At 45.1% G+C, this 21,051-nt stretch overlaps 1 protein-coding gene across 1 annotated transcript in view; it reads right to left on the bottom strand.

Annotated features, from left to right (window-relative positions):
• LOC310802009 (neuron navigator 2-like) overlaps positions 1-15,811 on the bottom strand; it is a gene marked incomplete at its 5' end in the record, with an annotated part of 61,495 nt that extends 45,684 nt beyond the window's left edge. Inside the window, 9 exons of the mRNA XM_083666235.1 lie at positions 99-211; positions 366-1,509; positions 6,680-6,825; positions 7,367-7,435; positions 7,790-8,060; positions 8,357-8,429; positions 9,771-9,823; positions 10,536-10,653; positions 15,569-15,811. Coding sequence (XP_083522361.1) covers positions 99-211; positions 366-1,509; positions 6,680-6,825; positions 7,367-7,435; positions 7,790-8,060; positions 8,357-8,429; positions 9,771-9,823; positions 10,536-10,653; positions 15,569-15,811 — 2,230 coding nt within the window. The remainder of the gene's footprint in view (positions 1-98; positions 212-365; positions 1,510-6,679; positions 6,826-7,366; positions 7,436-7,789; positions 8,061-8,356; positions 8,430-9,770; positions 9,824-10,535; positions 10,654-15,568) is intronic.
• Positions 15,812-21,051: the final 5,240 nt, after the last annotated feature.

Genomic DNA, 21,051 nt, shown 5'->3' with positions numbered 1-21,051 from the left:
TGTAAGCATGGACATAGATTTCACCAGTGAGACAGTTTGACCTGTAAGACCTTTAATACTGTATGTAGTGCAGTATCACCAGTGATGCGTATCCTTACCTGTGAGATCCTCCAGAGAGTTGTGTGCTGATTGGCTGAAGCCTGGGGACATTCTGTGACCTTCATGTGACCCCGCCTCCATCAGTGCTGCCAAGCCAACATCAGGTTGAGACCTACCGGATATTACCAACAGATATCACTAATCAATGACTCTCTCTCGAAAATAAAGCTCTCAGTGTTTAATACGCATAGATATGGTTCCCACTCCTAAAGTACATTCAGTACATTAAAGCTAATTTGACCTATAACTCAAAACTAGTCCAGTACCTGTACATGAATGGTGCTACAGTAGCCGTGTTGGGATGGTTGTATTGCTGCTGAGGTTGAGGTAGCTGGACACTGATAGTATTGCAGGCTGTAGAGTTTGTAGCACCGCCAGTGGCCATCGGGGGCACTCCACTGGTGTGGTGGTGGTGGTGGTGAGAGTGATGAGAGTGAGACCTTCCCTCAGTAGAAGCAAGGCTGGAACAGGAACTAGAGCTCCTACTGTCCAACTGGCCCTTGTGTACAGACAGACCCCCTCCTGGTCTTACACTACGAGGCCTCTCTCCATCTCGACCACCGGAGGGCGCCCCTGAGGCCTTCCCTGCTGCTTTCCCCCCTGGCTTTGGTATGCCACTGTGGGCAGGGGCCGAGGCTGAGCCAGAGCTCTCCTTTTTAGCACTCCCAGCCTTGCCTCCCTTTGGGATGAAGCTGCTGATCTTGGTGTTCCTCCTGGGCTCTGGGTCGGAGCCTCCCCCCTCCATCCTGCCCACCACCCTGGGTTCCTCTTGATCGGTGACTAACCCCCTCTTGGAGCCCTCATGGGCTTTATCCCTCTCCTTGGGCCTGGCCTTGTCCTTGTCCTTCTCTGCAGGCTTCAGAGAGCTCTTCTTGGGGGTGAGGGCTCTGCTGAAGGTACGTTGAGCGATGCCCTTCAGGGCTAGTTTAGGGCTGCTACTGGAGATGTTGGTGACGGGGGATGTGGGGGTTCCCATGGAGCTGGGGGGTCGTGAGTTACCCTCCACCTCCTTCAGAGGGTCCATGCCAGGCCTCCTCTCCCCCTTTTCCCCCACTTCTGCCTCCTGCCCCACCTGGCTGTCCACCAGGCCTCTCCCACCACTGGCCTTGGAACCACCTTTGCTGTTAAAGAGTTTCAGTTTCTCCAGCATTGACTTCTGGGCGATGACCTTGGGGGGCACCTCCATGGGCAGGGCCACAGGCTGGCGAGGCGGGTCCTGTTTGACGGACAGCATGGAAGAGGTGGCGCTGTGTTTGGTGTTCAGGGACTTACTCCTCCAGGGCTTACTGCTGGCGCTGCCAGTGTTGGGCTGGGGGATGGAGGAGGTGGAGGACGAAGATGAAAATGAGCTGTTGACAGGCCCTGTAGGACCTTGTTCAGACATAATGGGGGAAGCTGTTGTACTCCTCTCTGTGGAGACACACAAACAAAAAGATATTTTCAATACTGTAGTTTAATTCAGTTAAAGTTCACTAATTTTGTATAGTCAAATTGTTCCTTACCTTGAAAGTAGTCTATGGGCCAGAATAAACTGTAATCCATGGTTCAGAGTTGTTTAAATATTCATTACTAAGCTAACTTCCAAGTAACTTGCAACCAAGTCAGAGAGTTCATTTGAGGTGATTTGGACACACATGTTGTTCCCCAATCAGTCCCATTGTTTGTTTGTTAGCAGTAGCTAAAGTTAGTAATTAAACAACTCTGAACCATGGATTAGAGTTTCTCCTAACCACCTGACTATACCTTGGAAAATAGTCAACTATCACACAAATATAAGGAACCTAAAATGGTACAAATGCCTAGACTTATGGAAACACAACCACACACACACACACACACACACACACACACACACACACACACACACACACACACACACACACACACACACACACACACACACACACACACACAGAGATAAGGGAGTGTCTGGTGTAGATAGAGATCTGACTGGATAGCAGCAGTTGGGATAAAGGATGATGAGGGATAAACTCACTGCTGAGTCAGTCAGTCTCCCTTCCCCTCGTCCACATAGACATGGGGGGCCTGTTTTCCCCATCTCCCTGGCTAAACTGGGCTAACACAGTACTGAGCTAACACAGTAGAACTAACATTAATTGGGTTGAGAATTTGGAGGATTATAGCCGTAAGGTACAAATCAACACTGCATCATAAAACAACACGTATATAATATTTAAGCCTGACAGTTTGAGACTTTATCTAAGCAGGCTCAAGAACACAACAGCAACCACTAACATGGAAATACATACAAGGTGACTCACAAAACAATTGTATGTTGTATGTTTTAAAGCATCTCTGACCTACCTCTAAGTCGAGTAGCCTACAGTACCTGAGCAACTAACAGCAAGAGAACATTCCCCACTAAGCAGGCAGGCACACTAACTTACCAACCCCAGCCAGAAACCTGTTCTTTTACCATCTTTTAAGGGGCGGTGTAAAATAAACAAAACAGTTGGAAAAAATTAACTGCCACTAGCAGATGTTTGAATTTCAAACCCAAACTGTTGCTTGTGTGTGTTTATAGTTACTGAGAGGAGAGAGCATGGCTAGGCATAGTGCCAATCATAAAAGCGAGTCTGTTCTACACACTCACCGCTGACCACACACACACACACACACACACACACACACACACACACACACACACACACACACACACACACACACACACACACACACACACACACACACACACACACACACACACACACAGTTTATCTCTGAACTGAGATGCATTTTAGAGACCTTACAGTGACAAAAGTCATGTGCAGCATTTCAGCCTTGTAATAATTCACAACACATCCATTCAGTACCTTCATACCTCTGGTTAAGAATGCGGTTGCATTAAGTTCAACATTTATCTCTCTCTCACTATAAGTACATAATGGTGCTAAGTAGTAACAGTCACCAATAAAACACATACTCTTTTTTACACATATTTCTAAACTAAACTCTCCCAAACATGTTACCCTACAGAGATTTTTCTGACAACGCTGATTTACAGTCATTCAAAAGGTCCTCAGACACCCATACTAGACCCTGTCATTTCAACAATGTATCCAGCCGGTGGCACACTCTGTCGGAATCCAAGAGTAGCCCCTGCTAGCCTCGCGATCTCTGCCCAGAATGGTCTAGGAACCCACCTTTCCTCACTCTAATTAACTCCTGTGTTAGCGGTCCATATTCGAGCCAGCTTCTGAGCGAGCACATTGATTGATTCTCACATACTTTGTGCTTTTCCTTGCTCGAAAAGTGATGGGGCGGTTCTTAAAAAACAAACATATCTAATGGTTCCTTCAATTAAAAACGATACAAAATAAACAATACAGGGGGTAGACCAACCAGCGCAGGCCATAGCCCTCTCATTATCGACTCACCGTGCCAATGACATCAAAGGGCCTCCCTAGACTCTGAAGTTAGCTACAAAGTACTACGGACTTCAAGTCGCGCTTTAGCTAGGCTAAGACCCTGCATGGTCCACAGGTCATATCTCAAGAGACTCCACTTGGCCAAAAGCACTTAGCACCCAGTTAGTTATACGACTGCTTCGCTAGCTCTAAACACTAAAAGAGCCCTCAGTTACTGGAGTTCTACGACACGCTTTCAGCAGCTCTGCATGCCTCCATCTGTAGCGTTAATGGTTCAATTACACCCGTCCAGCTGCTCTGATGTTGAACAGTAAAGTGCAGTGAGAAGCTGTTAACACAGACTAACACACACACTGTTTATGTGGAACACTTTTCACAGCCGTTTCAAGCCTTTCATTTGAACTTTCTCTGCCACTCAAGGACACACAAGAGAGTTCTGTTCTACCAGGTCGGTGTCTGTAGATAAACATATCAGCTGTGTGAAAACATTTATTTACTACTTATCAAATTATCTTAAATAACAGCTGTGTGTCCCAGTGCTAGTAAGCCTAGCAATCGAGGACACACCTTTCTCATCGTAAAAGTATGATAGAATTCGAACAAAAAAATTTTTTGTACGTGAATTCAAATCTTGTGTTCGGTCCCTTTCGTAGTGATTTCTCTGATGAATTCATCTTAGTCCTCATGTCTCCTTTCCTCTCTGGATGAGATGTGTCTTTGTTGTTCCTGTTTAAGTGAGTCGGACAGCCGTCTCTTGTTCTGTGGTCACTGGTTTACAAGGACAGTTCCTCCACATGAATAGACACTAATACAACACCAGCTGGGAAGCTCAGCTCAGACAGTCCTGCTTCAGTAAAAAACTGAGAGGAGGGCACAGCGACTGTCCTTAATCGAGGACACATTTCGTAATTGCTGGACTAATTGTTAAGCCTCAACATTCTGGCTTAAAACCGTGTAAACTCTACGACCCCTTTCTACTCACATGTGCCCCTAGAGGCAAAAGTTGTGAAAACATACAATGAATCTTTACACTAAGCTACATTAGTGCACAAACTCATTGGGGTGCACTGCAATCGCCGTCAGCTTAGATGAAACCTCTGTCATAAAGCTAAAGAGGTAAAAGAGTAAAGACAGACCAACACATAAACAACCTCAACTCCAGTTCTATCTTCCTCTTGCTGCATCACTAAAACAGTTCCACATCCCCCGTGTTTGAAACCAGATATGGCAGCAGAAAAAATCCATGCATCCCCCCCTCCTAACCCAAATCCCAATCCAGTTCAGCCAAACTGGTGGGTGGTCCTGGTCGCTCAGGGACACTCACCCGCTCAGCTGGTCCTTGATTGACAGGTGATTGTCAGTGGTAGTTCAAGCTCGATGGGTCAACAGGAAGTGAACTCTAACCATTTCCTCTCTACCACAGTCCTTACCCCCTGTACCAGAGATCCACACAAGACAACGACATGAATCTCTACCACCAAGTCTTTACCAGACCCTCACTCTCATGCTCTCTATCCAAATCTCTCTCCCTGACTGTTCTCCCTGTCTACCCTCTTCTCTCTCTCCCCCTCTATGTCTCTCGTTCCCCTCTCTATCATCCCTCTCTCTCCCTCCCTGCCCCTATCTCCCTACCTCCCTCTCTGTACCACAAGTACACTAATTAGAGTTCAATCAATGGCCAGTGAACGCCTCATCACACAGCGGCATACCACAGGCTGTAGACTGGGCCAGCCCAGGGAGTTAACCCTCACTGTCACACACACACACACGCACACACACACACACACACACATACACGCACGCACGCACACGCACTGTCCCTGTATACTCATCCTTACACACACACTGCCCCCCCTCCCCCCTCGCTCTCTCTCTCTCTCTCTCTCTATCTCTCTCTCTGGGAGTTAACCTAAGCTACAGTGATCACTATCATAGTAGCTCTCACTCACATTCTGTACAGCACAATACTGGGACCACAGAGAGAGAACAGAAATTCTCTATATGAATCTACGTTATCGCCTACGACTGGGACACACTGAGGGCTATTTTAACCTGCACAAGTCTTCCCTCCGTGAGGATACGCTTCAGTCTCTCTCTCTCTCTACTATGCCTGTGTCTCTAAAGCTACTGTATGAAGACATTATGATGTAGCACACGGCAGTGGTCCCCATGACGACACTACTGACTGACAGACAACATAATAAATCTAACACCACTGATAGTAAAACCATGCTGTCCACCACCACGACACACTGCAATCAAAACCACAGACTACAGAAGTACACTCTAAATAAAGGCTTTAGGGAAACGAAAGGAAGGAATAAATTTGTTTTGTCCAATGTGTGTCAAGTGCAAGTAGCACTTTGGAGTAAACACATAACAGATGTTATGAAAATAGGAGGTGTTTTAGGGTGTCAAATGATAGGTGTGTGTTGAGTGTGAAAAAACACTTCACACACAGAAATGTCCTTGGCATAAAACCTGTCTGCAAAGTATAAGCTCACAAGTTAAACTTGAAAGCCTATCCTAAAACAACAGTTGAGCATTCAAATGTTTGTAAGAACTTGGTGATCCGGACATAACGTCAATGATCCACAGAGTAGCTTCTACACGACAACCTCAGGTTTGGCTTGAGGGGCACACATGTTCTTAAATCAATATATAGTCCCTGCCGGAGTTGAAATCATTCATGCAGAGAAGTTTATTGCGTGTGTGTGTGTGTGTGTGTGTGTGTGTGTGTGTGTGTGTGCGCGTGTGTGTGCATGCACGCGTGTGTTCCTCTAATGGTGTTTGTGTTGACAGTTCAGTCATAGTGGATGAATAGTCCTTTCTACCTTCACACAGCTGTTTCCCACACAACCACACTGATGAAGAAGACACTCAGCAGCACTACAGTACAGAACACCAGCTAGTCGCTATAGAACCATCAGATGATACAGGCTAGTGATTAGGTTCCATACAGGACAAAATTGCTCAGAATCCAGGGGAAACGTTTGATCTGCTATTGTTTACAGTAGACGACTCCATATGGATCTAAGAAATGTTCCTGTTCCTGTCTGTGTGTTGCTGTGTGTATCTGAAACATCAACAAATTGCTTAGCCCTGAAACACATTGCCCTTAGCCTAAGGGAATAAATAAACAAAATATAACATTTTTTAAACTAGAGAGCCTACTCCCTGATGTAACCCACCTCTGTCACTGACGGCAATGTGAAGAGAAGGTTTGGGCTTGTCATAGTTGTTGAAGCTCTGGCTCCGGCGGTTGGTAGTTGTACAGGACCCTCGAGGTTTACCCTCACTGCCTGCCGCTGGGACCCTCATAGTGGGACCTGGCAGTCTGGAGATTGGACCAGAGAGATGTAGACACAGTTTGAATACAAATCGGTAAAAAACAACATATACGGTGTGCTGGTGAAGCAGGTTAAATGTCCATTTCCATGTCAGTCTTAGTGGCCTTGTTAATAAGTGTCGTAACATCGAATTAGTGAATGCCTCAAGGTGAAGCGTGAGCGCTATCTCATGAATATGATATCTGTAGTCACACAGTTTCTCCAGCAGATGGTGCTATTGCATTATCTTATGAGCCAACTCCAAATAACTCTGAAGCCATCAAATGTTACACACTGCACAACACCAGACAATAGACAAGTTGAGACACTGTCAGCTGCCATCTATTACACAGTGCACACAGCAAGCACACCAGGATGCACGTGTTAGTGAAACTATATCTAACACACAACGACACAACTATGAACTGAAATAGGAAAACATATTAAAACAAAATATCACAAAGTGTGACATCCAAGTGTGACATCAAGAACATGCAGTGGCTATTGGAGAAGGGGAAATGAGAAAGAGTGAGACAGATGAGAGCTGACCTAGAGGGCTTTCTCTGAGCCACAGACAGTTTTAACCCTTTACTCTGAGAGGAAGTCTTGGAGGGATGACTGTATGGAGGAGGAAAGAGAGATGGAGAGAAAGATAGAAAGGTAGGAAACATGTTAAAAGGAGCCAGAGAGCTGGAACCAGCTTGAATGAGAGGACAAGAGGATCATAGAAACTTTATGGAATGCAAAGAGGTCTGACTAGATCATGTGAGGTTAACGTGATACCAAGTAACACTCGCGCCATGATGAGATTTCAGTATAAGACATTGAGCACTAGTACGATTTCAACTTACACATGAGGATCACTGACAGGGGGATTTTAGGGAGAAGACTATGATCAACCCCACATACTGCATATGATCTTCAGAAAACCTTGACACTCTTGCCCTGTGGTTGTTGCAGGATAGGTCTTACCTCGACAGCATATCTGGCTGAGCCTTCTGAGCTGGTGCAGCAGTGGAGCTGGTGGTATGATGGCTGGAGATCTGGGTGTGGGCTGGGACAGGGGACCCATGTGTAGCGTGGTGCCGAGGCTGGCTGTGAGGGTGCTGCTGGGCAGGGCTGCTACTCTGCTCTGGGTGGTGAGACCCCTGCTTCAGGGCCTTCTGCTGCTGCTGCTGCTGCTTGTATCGAGACAGACTGAAGAACAAACCCAGGATGGTCTTCAGGTTCCCATTACGGATCTCTGGATAGGAGGGAGAGAGAGGGAGAGGGAGAGAGAGAGAGTTTGGTGCCTTCTCTCCCCTGACATACAGTAGCTACTTGCCTTTTGCTTTACCTGGACATCAATGGGTTAGACATTTTTGCTCTAGCCCAGCACTAACACACTTGATTCAACGATTCAATAACCATCAAGATATTGATTACATAGCAGATCCATTTGATTATGCCAGTGAAAGTTTGACAGAAAGTTCCTTTTTTGAGGTACATTGCATGGCGTCCCATTATTAGTGGTGCTACCATACCATAGCTTAGTCTTACCCTCTGCACACAGGCCCTGGATGTTCACCCCTTTAGCTGCCAGGAAACCAAGACAGGTGTCAATGTTCTCAAGCTGTAGGAGAGAGGAGAGAGGGAATGGTACTTTCGTAAAGACGGGACTGAATCATACCATTATCCAACGATAGGATATATCCTTGATGAAACTAGAATGACATACAGTCCACTATTGCACTGTTCTCTCTTTCTTCACATTTGTATATATTCCAAAGCATCATTGTGATTTCGATGCACTTATTTCAAAAACACCGGTTTTGTATTAGTAGGAAAGTCTGAAACGACATGTTTGAGATGAAATCTAAACTGTTTCCCACCCATAACTCCTAATGCCAGGAAGTTCACTCTGAGGTAACACACCCTTCTCAAAAACACTCCTTTCATACAGCTACTTATTATTTCAATAATGACCATATTTTCTTGATTTCACTCTGGCCCACCACAAGAGAAAGTGGTTGTATAAATAAGGGGTCTGTCATTAAACGGGTGAGAGGGAGGGAGAGCCAGGCTGTGTGTGTGCGTGTGTGTGTGTGTGAAAGAGAGTCAGAGAAAGGAAGAATGAGTAGGAGCTGCAGAACTGTAAGTGAAAGAGCACGCAGAACAGTTCCAATGGGGAAAGGTTAAGTATGAATGCAGAAGACAATTTCAGCTCCACACAGACGATAGAGACTGTTTGTTCTGGTATGGTGGCAGATGGCCCTCTGTGGGATGCCAACCTGTTTAATACCTCCTCACAGGACCCCTACTGTCTTTGTAAGGCATCCATAAAAAGGCCAGGCTTTTATGTTACACAGGGGCAAGAAGGAGCAGGGGATTGTGTTACAGTATGGACCCAGGATGATGAGAGGCCAGGGAGTTATGTCTATGTATGATCCTACTGTATGGACTTTGTTTTGTCAGACTACTACTACTACTACTACTCTGCTGTAGCGAAAGCTAATACCACGACCTTCGGTTGTGTGCCAATGAAAGAAATCTTGAATCTTGAATTCTGTTACACAGGACAACAAGGGAGGGCAGGGCATTCTGGTAAAGTATAGACCCAGTGTGACACATTGTGATGGAGAGCAGAAAGCAGATGCCATCGAGGTTAAGAGCAGATTTCAGGATTTCTGATTCAGATTCAGGAGGGATCAACTGCAGTTTGCATGACGTAAAATCACACAGAAACCTTCGCTGTACAATCACACAGAAACCTTATTCTTCGTGAGTAAGATAGACATACTGTTAGCCCCCTGGTATTATTATTTTAGGAAATGTAGGGTTAGTCCCTTTATGTCAAAGAACAAAACATTCTAGTTCCCTTTTTTTCCATTGTTTGAGCTTTATCTTGAAACACCTGGACCCATTGTAGGTTTTGAATACTACATGTATACAGCTTTTCATAAATAATACTCACCATCTGAGTCCTGCTCTTGGGGCGTCCATTGATGTCCTCTATCTTCTCATTGGCTAGAAAAGATGAAAGCAAAACAAATATCAGGCCATTCTAAGAACACATCTCTTTTGGAACCATTTCTCTACAGTGACTGAGTCCTGTTGAAGAAGCACATATAATAATGTGTCTTCAAGCAGTAACGACCGTCTCAATGATGGGAAACTGGGTTTTGCACCTGATAGCCTTCTCAGTAAAATACCACCAGCATGATCTTCATTTAGTTCTCCCCAACCACGCTCTCTCTATTCATGCCAGTTAAACATAACGTACAAAGTAGACACACAGGAAATAATAACAGGCTGCAGTGTTCAACCTCTCATCCACCCCACAGAGAAAGTCTAAATTTAGTTCTGTAGTCTAAAGTTGCTGTCTTTAAGAGCAGAAAAGGCAGATTTTTAAACTAAAGAAAGACCCCACCTAATCTCTCCACAATGAGAGGCAAGAGGAGTCACTGAGTTCGAGACTATAGGAGATAAAGTATATATGAATAATCACTTAATACAAAACAATGATGTAATAAAACATACAATTTGAAAGTTAGAATACAAAATCAGGTTAGGTCCTGTCATTGCATTTCAATGGAAAGACAATGTGACAAATGTAAGATAGACTGTTAAAACACAAAAAATGTGAGTGGAATTTCCAAATAAAATGACTGGATAAACTACAGAACGAGTCGTCCTTTCACTGCAAATATAGTACGAAACACTAGTACAGGATCCTTACCGACCACCTGTATGATTTCAGCCAATAGAACTCCGTCTGTTACGTCCTGCTGCAGGTCCTTGATCAGTCGCTTGTGGCCTGACTTAAGCAGATAATGGTTGGCCCAGTCTGTGTAGATCTGAACCACAACAACACACATGGAAACACATTTGCATTCATTCAATTAACTCCATCAGCAGTTAGTAGAGAGAGAGAGAATAGGATCAACATACAGTTCAATAGAAACTATACAATAGAAACACACTCACATTAAACTAATTTGTCATTCACAAATTTGTGTTACCAGTTAGCAACCATTTAAATTGTTCACACTCACTCCATTTCCAGTTAGAAGAGAGGGATAGAATAGGCAGGCTGCTCGATAAACGTACAGTTCAGACGTTTCAAATGTGGTGAAAAGAACACTTGTCTTCTCTTTTCTAAGGAGTGAAATGTCATACTCACATTCCTTGAGAATCGGGCCACTGGGCACCATGTGGTGTAAAAATGCTGCTTTGAAAGAGAGCAGTGCGAAATCATCAAGTCTCTCAAAGAGCACTATGACATCACGTAGGGATTAAGACTGGAACTCTCAGGCTGCCCTGAGAGGAGAACTCTATAGAGTGTGGTTGTCTGTAATCTGAGGAGCTCGCTTCATAATTGGATGTTTACTCGAAAACTCCTTCATTTTCACATCTCGGTCTGGCCTTATGCCTGATTTGCAGTGTGATTTTCAAACATTGAACTGCTAATGGTCTCAGAGTGTCCTCTTTAAGTACTATACAGTAAGTACTCCCTAAAGACCATGTCACCAAAGGGTTAAGAGGGGTTGTCACCAGATGGGTAATCCCAACCAAAAAGTGAACGGGATAACGGAGAGCAAATCTTTGTGAGGGAATCTGTGACTCAAATACAAAAAGGGGAAACTCAATTTAAGCTGGTAGAAAAAAAACCTTTATTCAGTCCTGTCACCATTGTCCTACTGTCATTTATTTCTTCTGTAGAATTATTTGGATGGAGTATACTCATCAAAGATACATGTCCAAATCATAATGTCGATGATTGTACAGTGTACAGTAAATAATGCTACGTAAACATACAGCTGAATGTATCCAGAGCAGAACAGGTTAATAGCTTGTTTGTTTGTTTGTTTTCATGGCATTTGTTTGATCCAGTGTGAAGCTGTGACAAGATTTGCATACCAACGAAGCCGAGTGTTGGTTGACACCAACACCTCAGGCTGGCTCTAACAGATAAGCACGTTTGGGAAACAAGCCTGACATTAATGTCTTAGTCAACAAAACGACAAAACATTTACCACTAAACTATAGGGTCAATGAGAAGTCAAATGAAGTAGCGTAATGTTCAACAAATGAGAGAAAAATAAGAACAAACTTACACTTGGGGTGCTTCTGAAAGTATAAAACTTGGAGTACATGTGGAGTACTTATATCCGCCTCCCATTGCTATAACAACTTGAAATTCCTAAAGCAACCACTATAAAAACAAAAGGTTCAAGGCTTTAATTACCTAAATCCAACCCAAAGGAGAGAGCAACATTACCTTTCCCACGTTTCAGGACACCAGATACTGGCACAGATTGAGCCAAGAAACACCTACCACTAAGTACAGCAGACGGAGAGAAAACAATCATATGGAATCTAATCATATTGTAACGTGCTCATATTACCTTTCATGCCAGCTCAAGTTTCTATTCAATATATATGAACACACTAAATATATATTTGTTGAGATAGACAACAATTATATGGGACTGAGCACCACTGCCACCTGCTTTTCACATGATATGTTTTGAAATAATCATCATAATGTCTGGGTCACAGAAAGGTGGCCAGAGCACAACACAGCACTGGACAGTGCTTGAAACCAGACCTAGACCTAGAACAGGCAGTTCTAACAGCCATTAAACTAGAGCCATACAAATAGCTGTCCATCTTGGTTGTCCATTAGAGAGCGTTCGTCACATCTGAGCTAATGGTCATCATACTCCTTCATCTGTAGTCCTTTGCCAGACTCACGTTCAACCCTCCCTCATCTGTGTTGATGGGCCATATCAACACTAGGGGGCAGCAGAGAGTATCTGCATGAGAGTGTGTCTGACCTGACTGTGTCAGTGTGCCAGAGGTCATCTGACACATCACATTACTGCTGCTGCCCCCTCATCACCCGCCTCCTCCACCTTCTCATCTCCCCCTCTGCTTGCTTCAAGGCCACTGTGTTCCATTATTCATGTAATTAGGTTTGAACAGGAATTAACACACACATACGCATGCATGCATGCACGCACGCACGCACACACACACACACACAGAGAGAGAGAGAGAGAGAGAGAGAGAGAGAGAGAGAGAGAGAGAGAGAGAGAGAGAGAGAAGGGTAATGTACCTCTGATCCTGCATTTGAAGCATGATTATTTCACTAAAAAAGCTGAGGGCAGACAGCAACAGAGCACCACCCCATGTCCCCCATCATCTGCCAACTCAACTCCATGCATTAGACACACCACCACAGAGCACAGGATCTATGGTGTTGTGTTGCTGTGTATGCAATCATCACATAAATACACTACTCAGTACCCAGGCTGGTGGTACGGAGACCTGCGTGTGGAGTCGGAAAGGGCTGCATGGATGTGTGTTTACTGTAGCAAAGTGGGCTGGGCTGGGCTGGGCTGGGCTGGGCTGATTGGTGCAAGAGAGATCCTCTCCCACTGAAGAGGCTCAAGTACAGTTCCTGGTAGGCTGTGACTGAATGAGGGCATGTTTTTTTGTTCCAACCCAGCACTAACACACCTGATTGAGACCGCTATGCTAAAGGAACTGTGAACCACACCATGAACATAATAAAGATAATCTAACACTAACATATACGTAGGGGAAGTTTCCTGGAAATCTCCCTTTTTAGTCCATGATTAGGCTTAATCTGTGTCTGGGAAACCAGCCCTTAATGGAAATGCTTTTTAGTCTAGGACATGGTTAAATCTAGGTCCAGGAAACCTGCTCATATTATATCAGAAGCCAGCAGCAGGTGTGGTACATACAAAAGTGAAGGAACTGTGACTAGCCTATGCTGAATGTCGTGAATGGCTCAATGCGTTATTTCAAAATGTGTAAAAGTTTACAAAGTCCATTAAAAAATGTCCAATATCATTAACTTCATCCTACCATTAAGCTCATGGTCCAAAGCCACTAAATACCGCACTGGCAAAGTCCTTGTTATTCTTGTAATGCCATTTGAGATTTTCACAAAGAGGTCTATTCTTTCTTTCTATTCTTTCCCCATATGCCCCCTATTACAGTATGTATGCCAACAAAATAAAGGGAAATAGAGGGAAATATGAAATAAAACAATATTATTCTCTGCTTGTGTGTTCCGCTTTCCTTTCCAGTGGGCCTCATGTGAGTGTGTGTGCCCCTCTTTGAACTCTGCAGAATGGGGAAGCACACACTGAACCACAAACTATCACAGACCAGCACCAGCACCAGCACCAGCACCAGCACCAGCACCAGCACCAGCACAGACCAGCACAACACATACCAGCACAGACCAGCACATACCAGCACAGCACAGAAACAGACCAACAGATACAGTACAGTTATAAGCAGGACCCATCCCAGCATACTGAGCCAGTGCTCAGAGCTCTGCAGGCAGACAGGGGAGCCCCTTGAAGAACAGACATTCACAGACCAAGACCAGCACACTGAGCCAGCCGAGCCACAGGCCCAGCGCTATGCCGCTCTGCCACTCCAAACAGAGAGCAGGAGAAAAGCCCTGACCACCGGCCCTGCTCACCACTGTTCCCCCTAATTCAGTAATGACAGGCCAAACAGCTATGTCTTTCATCCTCTTCACCACATGAAGCAGGCTGCTCCTCGCAACACATGAGTTACTGCTGGCCCCGGGACACTGGACAAATGTCTGTGGGCTGGGGCTACACATAGGATACACATGGCCGGGGACAGAAATACTTTTACATGCAGGGTGAAATCTATACATTTACTTTGGAACTACTTTTAAACTTTTTGTGCTAATCTATGAAAATGTATCCATTAAAACATGTTAGCACACACAGACAGAAACACACACACACACACACACACACACACACACACACACACACACACACACACACACACACACACACACACACACACACACACACACACACACACATCCAGAGCAGGTGTGAATCCTTGTAAGCCTATCTGCCTGGCGATCACACACACCAACGTTAAGTCTGTGGGGTAATTAGACTCACCTCTTTAAACTCTATCCCTCTCTCTCTCTCTCTCTCTCTCTTACTCTCTCTCTCTAACCCTTTCTCTCCATCTGCTCCCCCCCTTCTCTCTCTTTCTCCCCTGCTCTCACACACACTCTCACCAGCATCTACCAGATGGACAGAGTCTGCTGCAGTATGCTATTTTCACTGCAGACCACAGTCACAGTCCATTCACACAGGCAAATGTGGCTTTGACTTCAGACTCGTCTCAAATATTAAAACATGTCAGAATGGATACCCCAAAGTCAAAAGACTGATATCCGATTTCAAAGAAATTAAGAGTTTACCTGAAGGTCCAGAATGAATGATGACAATAAGGGGGGCTCTTCAGTATCACTATGTCACTCCTCTGATAAGACCTTAAGCCCAATTCCTTCCCTGTCAGCTTTAACAACATCAGACTGAAGCTTTATCCTGCAACATATGTTAGCAGCACTACCCATACAGGCACATGCATACACACAATACAGTACGTCTATCCTCTATACAGCACCTGCTACCTGCTGAGCACTTAAACTCAAAGCCAGCACGGCAACACAGATGCAAATGCCAATAGTGATCACTGTCAAGTCCACTCATGCAGATCAGAAGCATCCTAATTGAAGTAGAGATCCTAGCTTTCAACATCTTTTGGTCCTAGAAAAGCTCTATATGAATTCAATGAGCTTGAGCAGTGATTGTAGCAGAGATCTTAGCGCTAGCCCACATGCAGCCCGAGAACATCAAGGTTGATAAGAGATGACAGTACAGTAGTTCTAACCTGAGGGTTCTCTTCACTCTCTGTGCCTGAGATGCTCTTTTTGAGGTGCGTCCCCCCACTCTGCCCCTGTCCCTCTCCCTGGGGCCTGAGGGGGACTTTCAGGGGGATGTGGCTGAGTGGGCTGCCCCCTCTCTGGGGGCTGGCGGTCCGGGCAGAGGCAGGGTGCTGTGGGATGGGCAGGGCGCTGTGCACCGGTTTGGGCAGTCCCGACTTCATCTTAGACGCAACCAGAATGGCCGGCATCTTCTGCTCTCAGCTTTCCGAGCACGTCTCAGAAACCACTCCACACATACACTCACACTCACACACACACACACACACACACACACACACACACACACACACACACGCGCGCAGACTTCTTTCTCTCTGCCTCCTGCCTTTTAGAGGGTATGCCAAAACACAGGCACACACACACACACACACACACACAGGCTTAACAGCTGGAGCAGGCTTGCTTGCTTGCACACACACACACGCACACACGCACATACACACACACGCACACAAACACACACGCACACAAACACACACACACAGAAATAGTCCAAAAACTCCAGTAGTAAAACCTCTGAAGAGAACAAGTTCCTCTGACAGCCTACTAGATCATATCCCTCTGTGCTTTAACAAGGTTCTGTGAGCAGTCCGCTGCGGTGGGATCTGGTTCCTCCTCCCACCTGTTCCCTGCTCCAGGGGTACAGAGTCACTACAGCATTCCTGGGTTCACCTCAGAACTCCAGAGGTATAGAAATCACTACAGTGTTCCCTGGTCCACCCCCAAAACCGTTCCCACTGAGAGTAAAGAGTGCACTTCATTAGCCCCTCGTCGCTCACAGAGGAATATCCCAGCTTCAGAACATATCCGGGAACAGACAAAAACGAAAGGAAAAAAAAAAGAAAAAAGGAGAAAGATGGAAAAGGAAACTTGCTCTCTCCTCGGTATCTGTTGCTGTGCTTGCGATGCAGGCTGCACTCTTGTCAGATAACGACTCTGATGGTCAGCCAAGCAGACAGACAGACAGGCAGGCAGGCAGCAGATGTGTCTTAGGGATTCTAATGACTAACTAACACTGTTGAGTGGCAGCCTTCAGAGCTCAGTATAGCTGGAATCCTCCTCCCTCTGTCTGTAGAGGAGTCAATGAATGTAGACAGCCCAACTGCGCAGCCGATGCAGTCATCACAGCACACACACACACACACACACACACACACACACACACACACACACACACACACACACACACACACACACACAGCATCACTAACACAAGCTTTATCCCAGCACCCCCCCTTTCTATCTCTCTCTCACACTCACTCACTCACTCACTCACTCACTCACTCACAATGTGTACACTCTCCCCAGCTGACTGTATGTAAGGAGAGCACACCGCTGATAATACAAAATGGAAGAGGAGCTTTATCTAACTCTGTTGTTAAGAGTGTGTTGTTCTAATTGGCCTGCTGTACTAGATTCTCTATATGGTACTGTATTGGAGGGGTGCTGGGTTCTGCTGATCTCTGCATCTCTGAACCTTCTGATCCCCCCCCCCATCTCTACAAGAACAGACAACACCAACAATAATTGTATGAAGATACATAGCTCAACGTAAAATTAACCTTATCTAAAACAGTTCTCAATGCTCTTTCTAAGTCTGTAAATTTGATGTAAATTTGTTTCTGTTGTGCAAAACTTCAGACAGCATTGCAGTCAGCATAGCAACACCACAGAGACAGGATACTGTAGATATGTGTCAGTGTTATTATTCAGAGCGAGCCCCATCAGGAGCTTTGTGGGGTTAGGGAATAGTGCTGGGGCAGCAGTTCCTCTACCCTGTGGACTGAACCTTGTAATCCCTGTGGGTGCTACTCAAACATTGCTCGCTGTGGTGGTCAAAGACCGCTCGCTGTGCTGGTTTAACTGGAACAATCTATAGGGCGAGGGCTTTAATTCCTCCAGAAGGACGCTATATCCTTCTCTCACACTGTTGATGGTTTAGTAGAGGTTAGTCCAATCAAAGGTCATAGAATTGAGAGAAACAACAGGCTAAATCACTGAGTGAGTTGGTCACCTACAGTAGTTTCACGTACTGTAATAGGAAGTGACAACAATAGGCCTATTAACTGTGCGCTCTCTCAGTCACTCTGTCTACAGAACCAGTGGACCATGTTATCTTGGATCATGTATTATCTAAATACAGTCATCGTAAGAATGACAATGTAACACAAATGTAACAGGGTTACAGAGTCAGAGATGTGGGGGGGCCCCCAATGTGCTTCCGCTAAAGAGCGCTGCGCACCAATAAAAACAAGTGCAAATACCGGTTCGGGAATTTGGTGTCACCGCAAAGTGCGCCTGTCCCAAACAACACAAACTTCAGAGTAGTAAATGGAGAGTGTTCAGAGGGTTGGCAATTATCCATTCCATGTTCAATAATTAACTACAGTGTAGGCGAAAATAGACACTTATTTGATCATAACGAGCAAAGCAGTTCGCCTCGGTACTCTCTGTGCCATTTACTAATGAAATCATACAACACTGCGTGTGTCTTTGATAGGGTATAAAATCAAATAGGAGAATATGTTAAACATTGTATTCTGTACAGATTACAGGAAAATATGCATACCTACTTCATAGAAAATACATTTGGAAAGTACAAAAAAAAGGTGGAAAGTGGCAGTTAATAATGGTTATGACTCGGGGGGGTCGCGACTTGTGAGCTATAATGGAGGATATAGCTGATGCAAATAAAGATATACTGTATCAATAGTCCCTCTGCTACCAATGTGACGATCCATCACTGATGTATATTACAGAAGGCGATATTCATCAAATTCAGGGGAGGATGGACTGTGTCACTGCTGGTGAACAGTGTTGTTCTTCTAGGTGATTTAGAACCAAGTCGATTAGGAAAGGAGGTCTGACCTCTGAGTGTTGAGTGACCACTCCTCTGACTGCCTCAGAGTGAATAAGCCTGTTCCAGATGGTCCTTAGGGAGCTCCTGCTCAAATCCCCCCAACCCTGCACACCAGTCTCTCACTAGTCCCCCCTGTGAAAGACTCTTGAGGCTCTTGCAGTGGCTGTTGAAAAATACTATACATCGAACTGACTTTAGATATTATATGTTATGTTGAGCTGGTGATATCAACAATATATTCGGACCCCTCTACATCAACACCCCCACTCACTCCTACCAGCCAATAAGGAAAGAGTAACCAGGTGGGTTTCACTGAACAATATGAATCTGGGCATGGCTGTGAGCTCTACCTAGCTCTAATCTCAGGAGGCAGCAGTGGCAGTGCTGTAGAGAGCTGAATTAATTTGCTCATTTTTTGGGGGAAAGATCAGCTCAGGGAATTCAGTAAGTGACAGGGAGGGATGGATACACAGGTGAAAATATGAATTTGTCTGCGTATGTCTGTGTGTGTGCTCACGTGTGTCCTCTAGTGTTGCACGATTTACCGGTTCTACAAATGTATCACGATACCTTTAAATTGTTTAGAACCGGTTCTTTTATCAGAAGTGCCTGACCTATTTCATTATCAGCTTCTCTGCTTGTAAAACAGCGTACACAGATACAGAGATTTTGTCTTGAGACTCTGGATATCTTTGGTTATCGCCTAGCACCGTCTGTCGCTGGTGACAGACCTGGATCCTAGAATTGAAATAGACCTGGATCCTAGAATTGACATAGGGTGCTACAATAAACGTTTCATGAGTCAGTATATCAGGTTGTAGCAACATTGGGACATGGTGGAAAAATAGCCTACTATCCAGAACAGACGAACATAATTTCCCTTTCCATGCCATCCATGACTGAATGGTTAACAGACTTCATGGCTATTGTGTGATAGACAGGGAGGTCTATGCATTTCAATTTCCATGGTCTGTTATTTAATAGGACATTGTTTTACTTTGCATGATGTTTTTCTTTTTGCTGTGGTATCTTTAAGAACCGAAATCGTGATACTTAAGCCGGTATCGGTATCAAAGTCAAAATGTTGGTATCGTCACAACAGTGTCCTCTAATGCATGCATGCACATGAGTGTGTGTTTAATCTATTTTTTTTTCCTCTGGAGAGGAAGCCCTATTGACCCTTTTGCCGTTAGAAGCCCTACAGTGATAGCATTATCAACCAGGCTGTATCCTGTTCTCAGCACGCACGCACACACACACGCACACACACACACACACACACACACACACACACACACACACACACACACACACACACACACACACACACACACACACACACACACACACACACACACACACACACACACACACACACGCTTAGTGTTCCACAGCAGCACAGCATGTGCCAGTGATAAATGTGGCACCGTTGATGATGTTACACAGGCCAAATTAACATAGTGTTCAGTGGCAAGTTACAGACAAGAACCAGGTATCAAGGCCGTACAACATTGCGAGCCCCTCTATGTTAAGCACAGGGCTGCCACACGACTGTGGCTTTATAAAAGATAAATAAACATAAAACAGTGGAAATCAAATCAACTAACTGAATGGTGCATACAGTCTCCACAGGAAGTTGCCAATTTGACATTACGACATGCTAGGTCATCAGTAATCAGCACTCAACCTACATAAACAGACACAGGACTCAACGATCACCAGTCTCAGCCTCAGCAATCCCCCCAACCCACAGGCACGACACACCACCACCCTGGCGTTTGGGTTGTTAAAGAGTTGTATACGACAGCAGAGACCAGACAGCAGGCTGGCAGCAATGTGTATTCCTTTCTCTCTAAATCCCCTTATTAGATTACAAGCAATCCCCTTATAGGATTAGATAAGACGGCAGGCTGGCGTAGTGCTCTGCCACACCGGGCTGGCATTCACTCTGCCGCTAGGCTGGCGCTCGCTCTACTGTTGGGCCAGTCTCAGATGGTCGGCTGGTGCTTGTTTTACAGTACCGCTAGGTCAGTGCACCAGGCCAAGCTCTCTGGCGCCTCCACAGCTCATCAACTCTGTGATGGTATACAGTACATGCTTCATGCTACAGTCACAACCAGAGCCATACTGTGTATACAGGTCAAAGGCATCAACATGTCATCGAGCTCTGATGTTGGCCAAACTCTCTGGCTCTCTGGTCACACACCATCCACGACTCGTCTCTTCTCTGATGGTCATCTAATCCTCAACCTGCTCTAAACGTCTGGGTGGGCTTCAGATATACAGACTGTCTTATGTAGAGTGTAAGGAGAGCAGTTAGCTAACACAGATCGACACCATAACTTATACGACAGTATGTTGCCACAGGCACTTGGGCAGGGGAATGGGGAATACGATACGCTCCATTTGTATTTATATGCCATCAGCACCATCACAGAGTAATGCCTCATGTCCAACTTTTTAGCTGTTGGCCATCAATTGGTTTAATAGCAGATTTAACAGACCAAAGACATATATGGTAAGTCATTGTTTTGGCACAGCGACATATCAGCCTCAGAGGCTTCGAAA

The sequence above is a fragment of the Argentina silus genome, assembly GCF_951799395.1.
Source record: "Argentina silus genome assembly, chromosome: 3".
NCBI classification, from domain to species: domain Eukaryota; kingdom Metazoa; phylum Chordata; class Actinopteri; order Argentiniformes; family Argentinidae; genus Argentina; species Argentina silus.
This window is presented reverse-complemented; position numbering and strand designations above follow the sequence as displayed.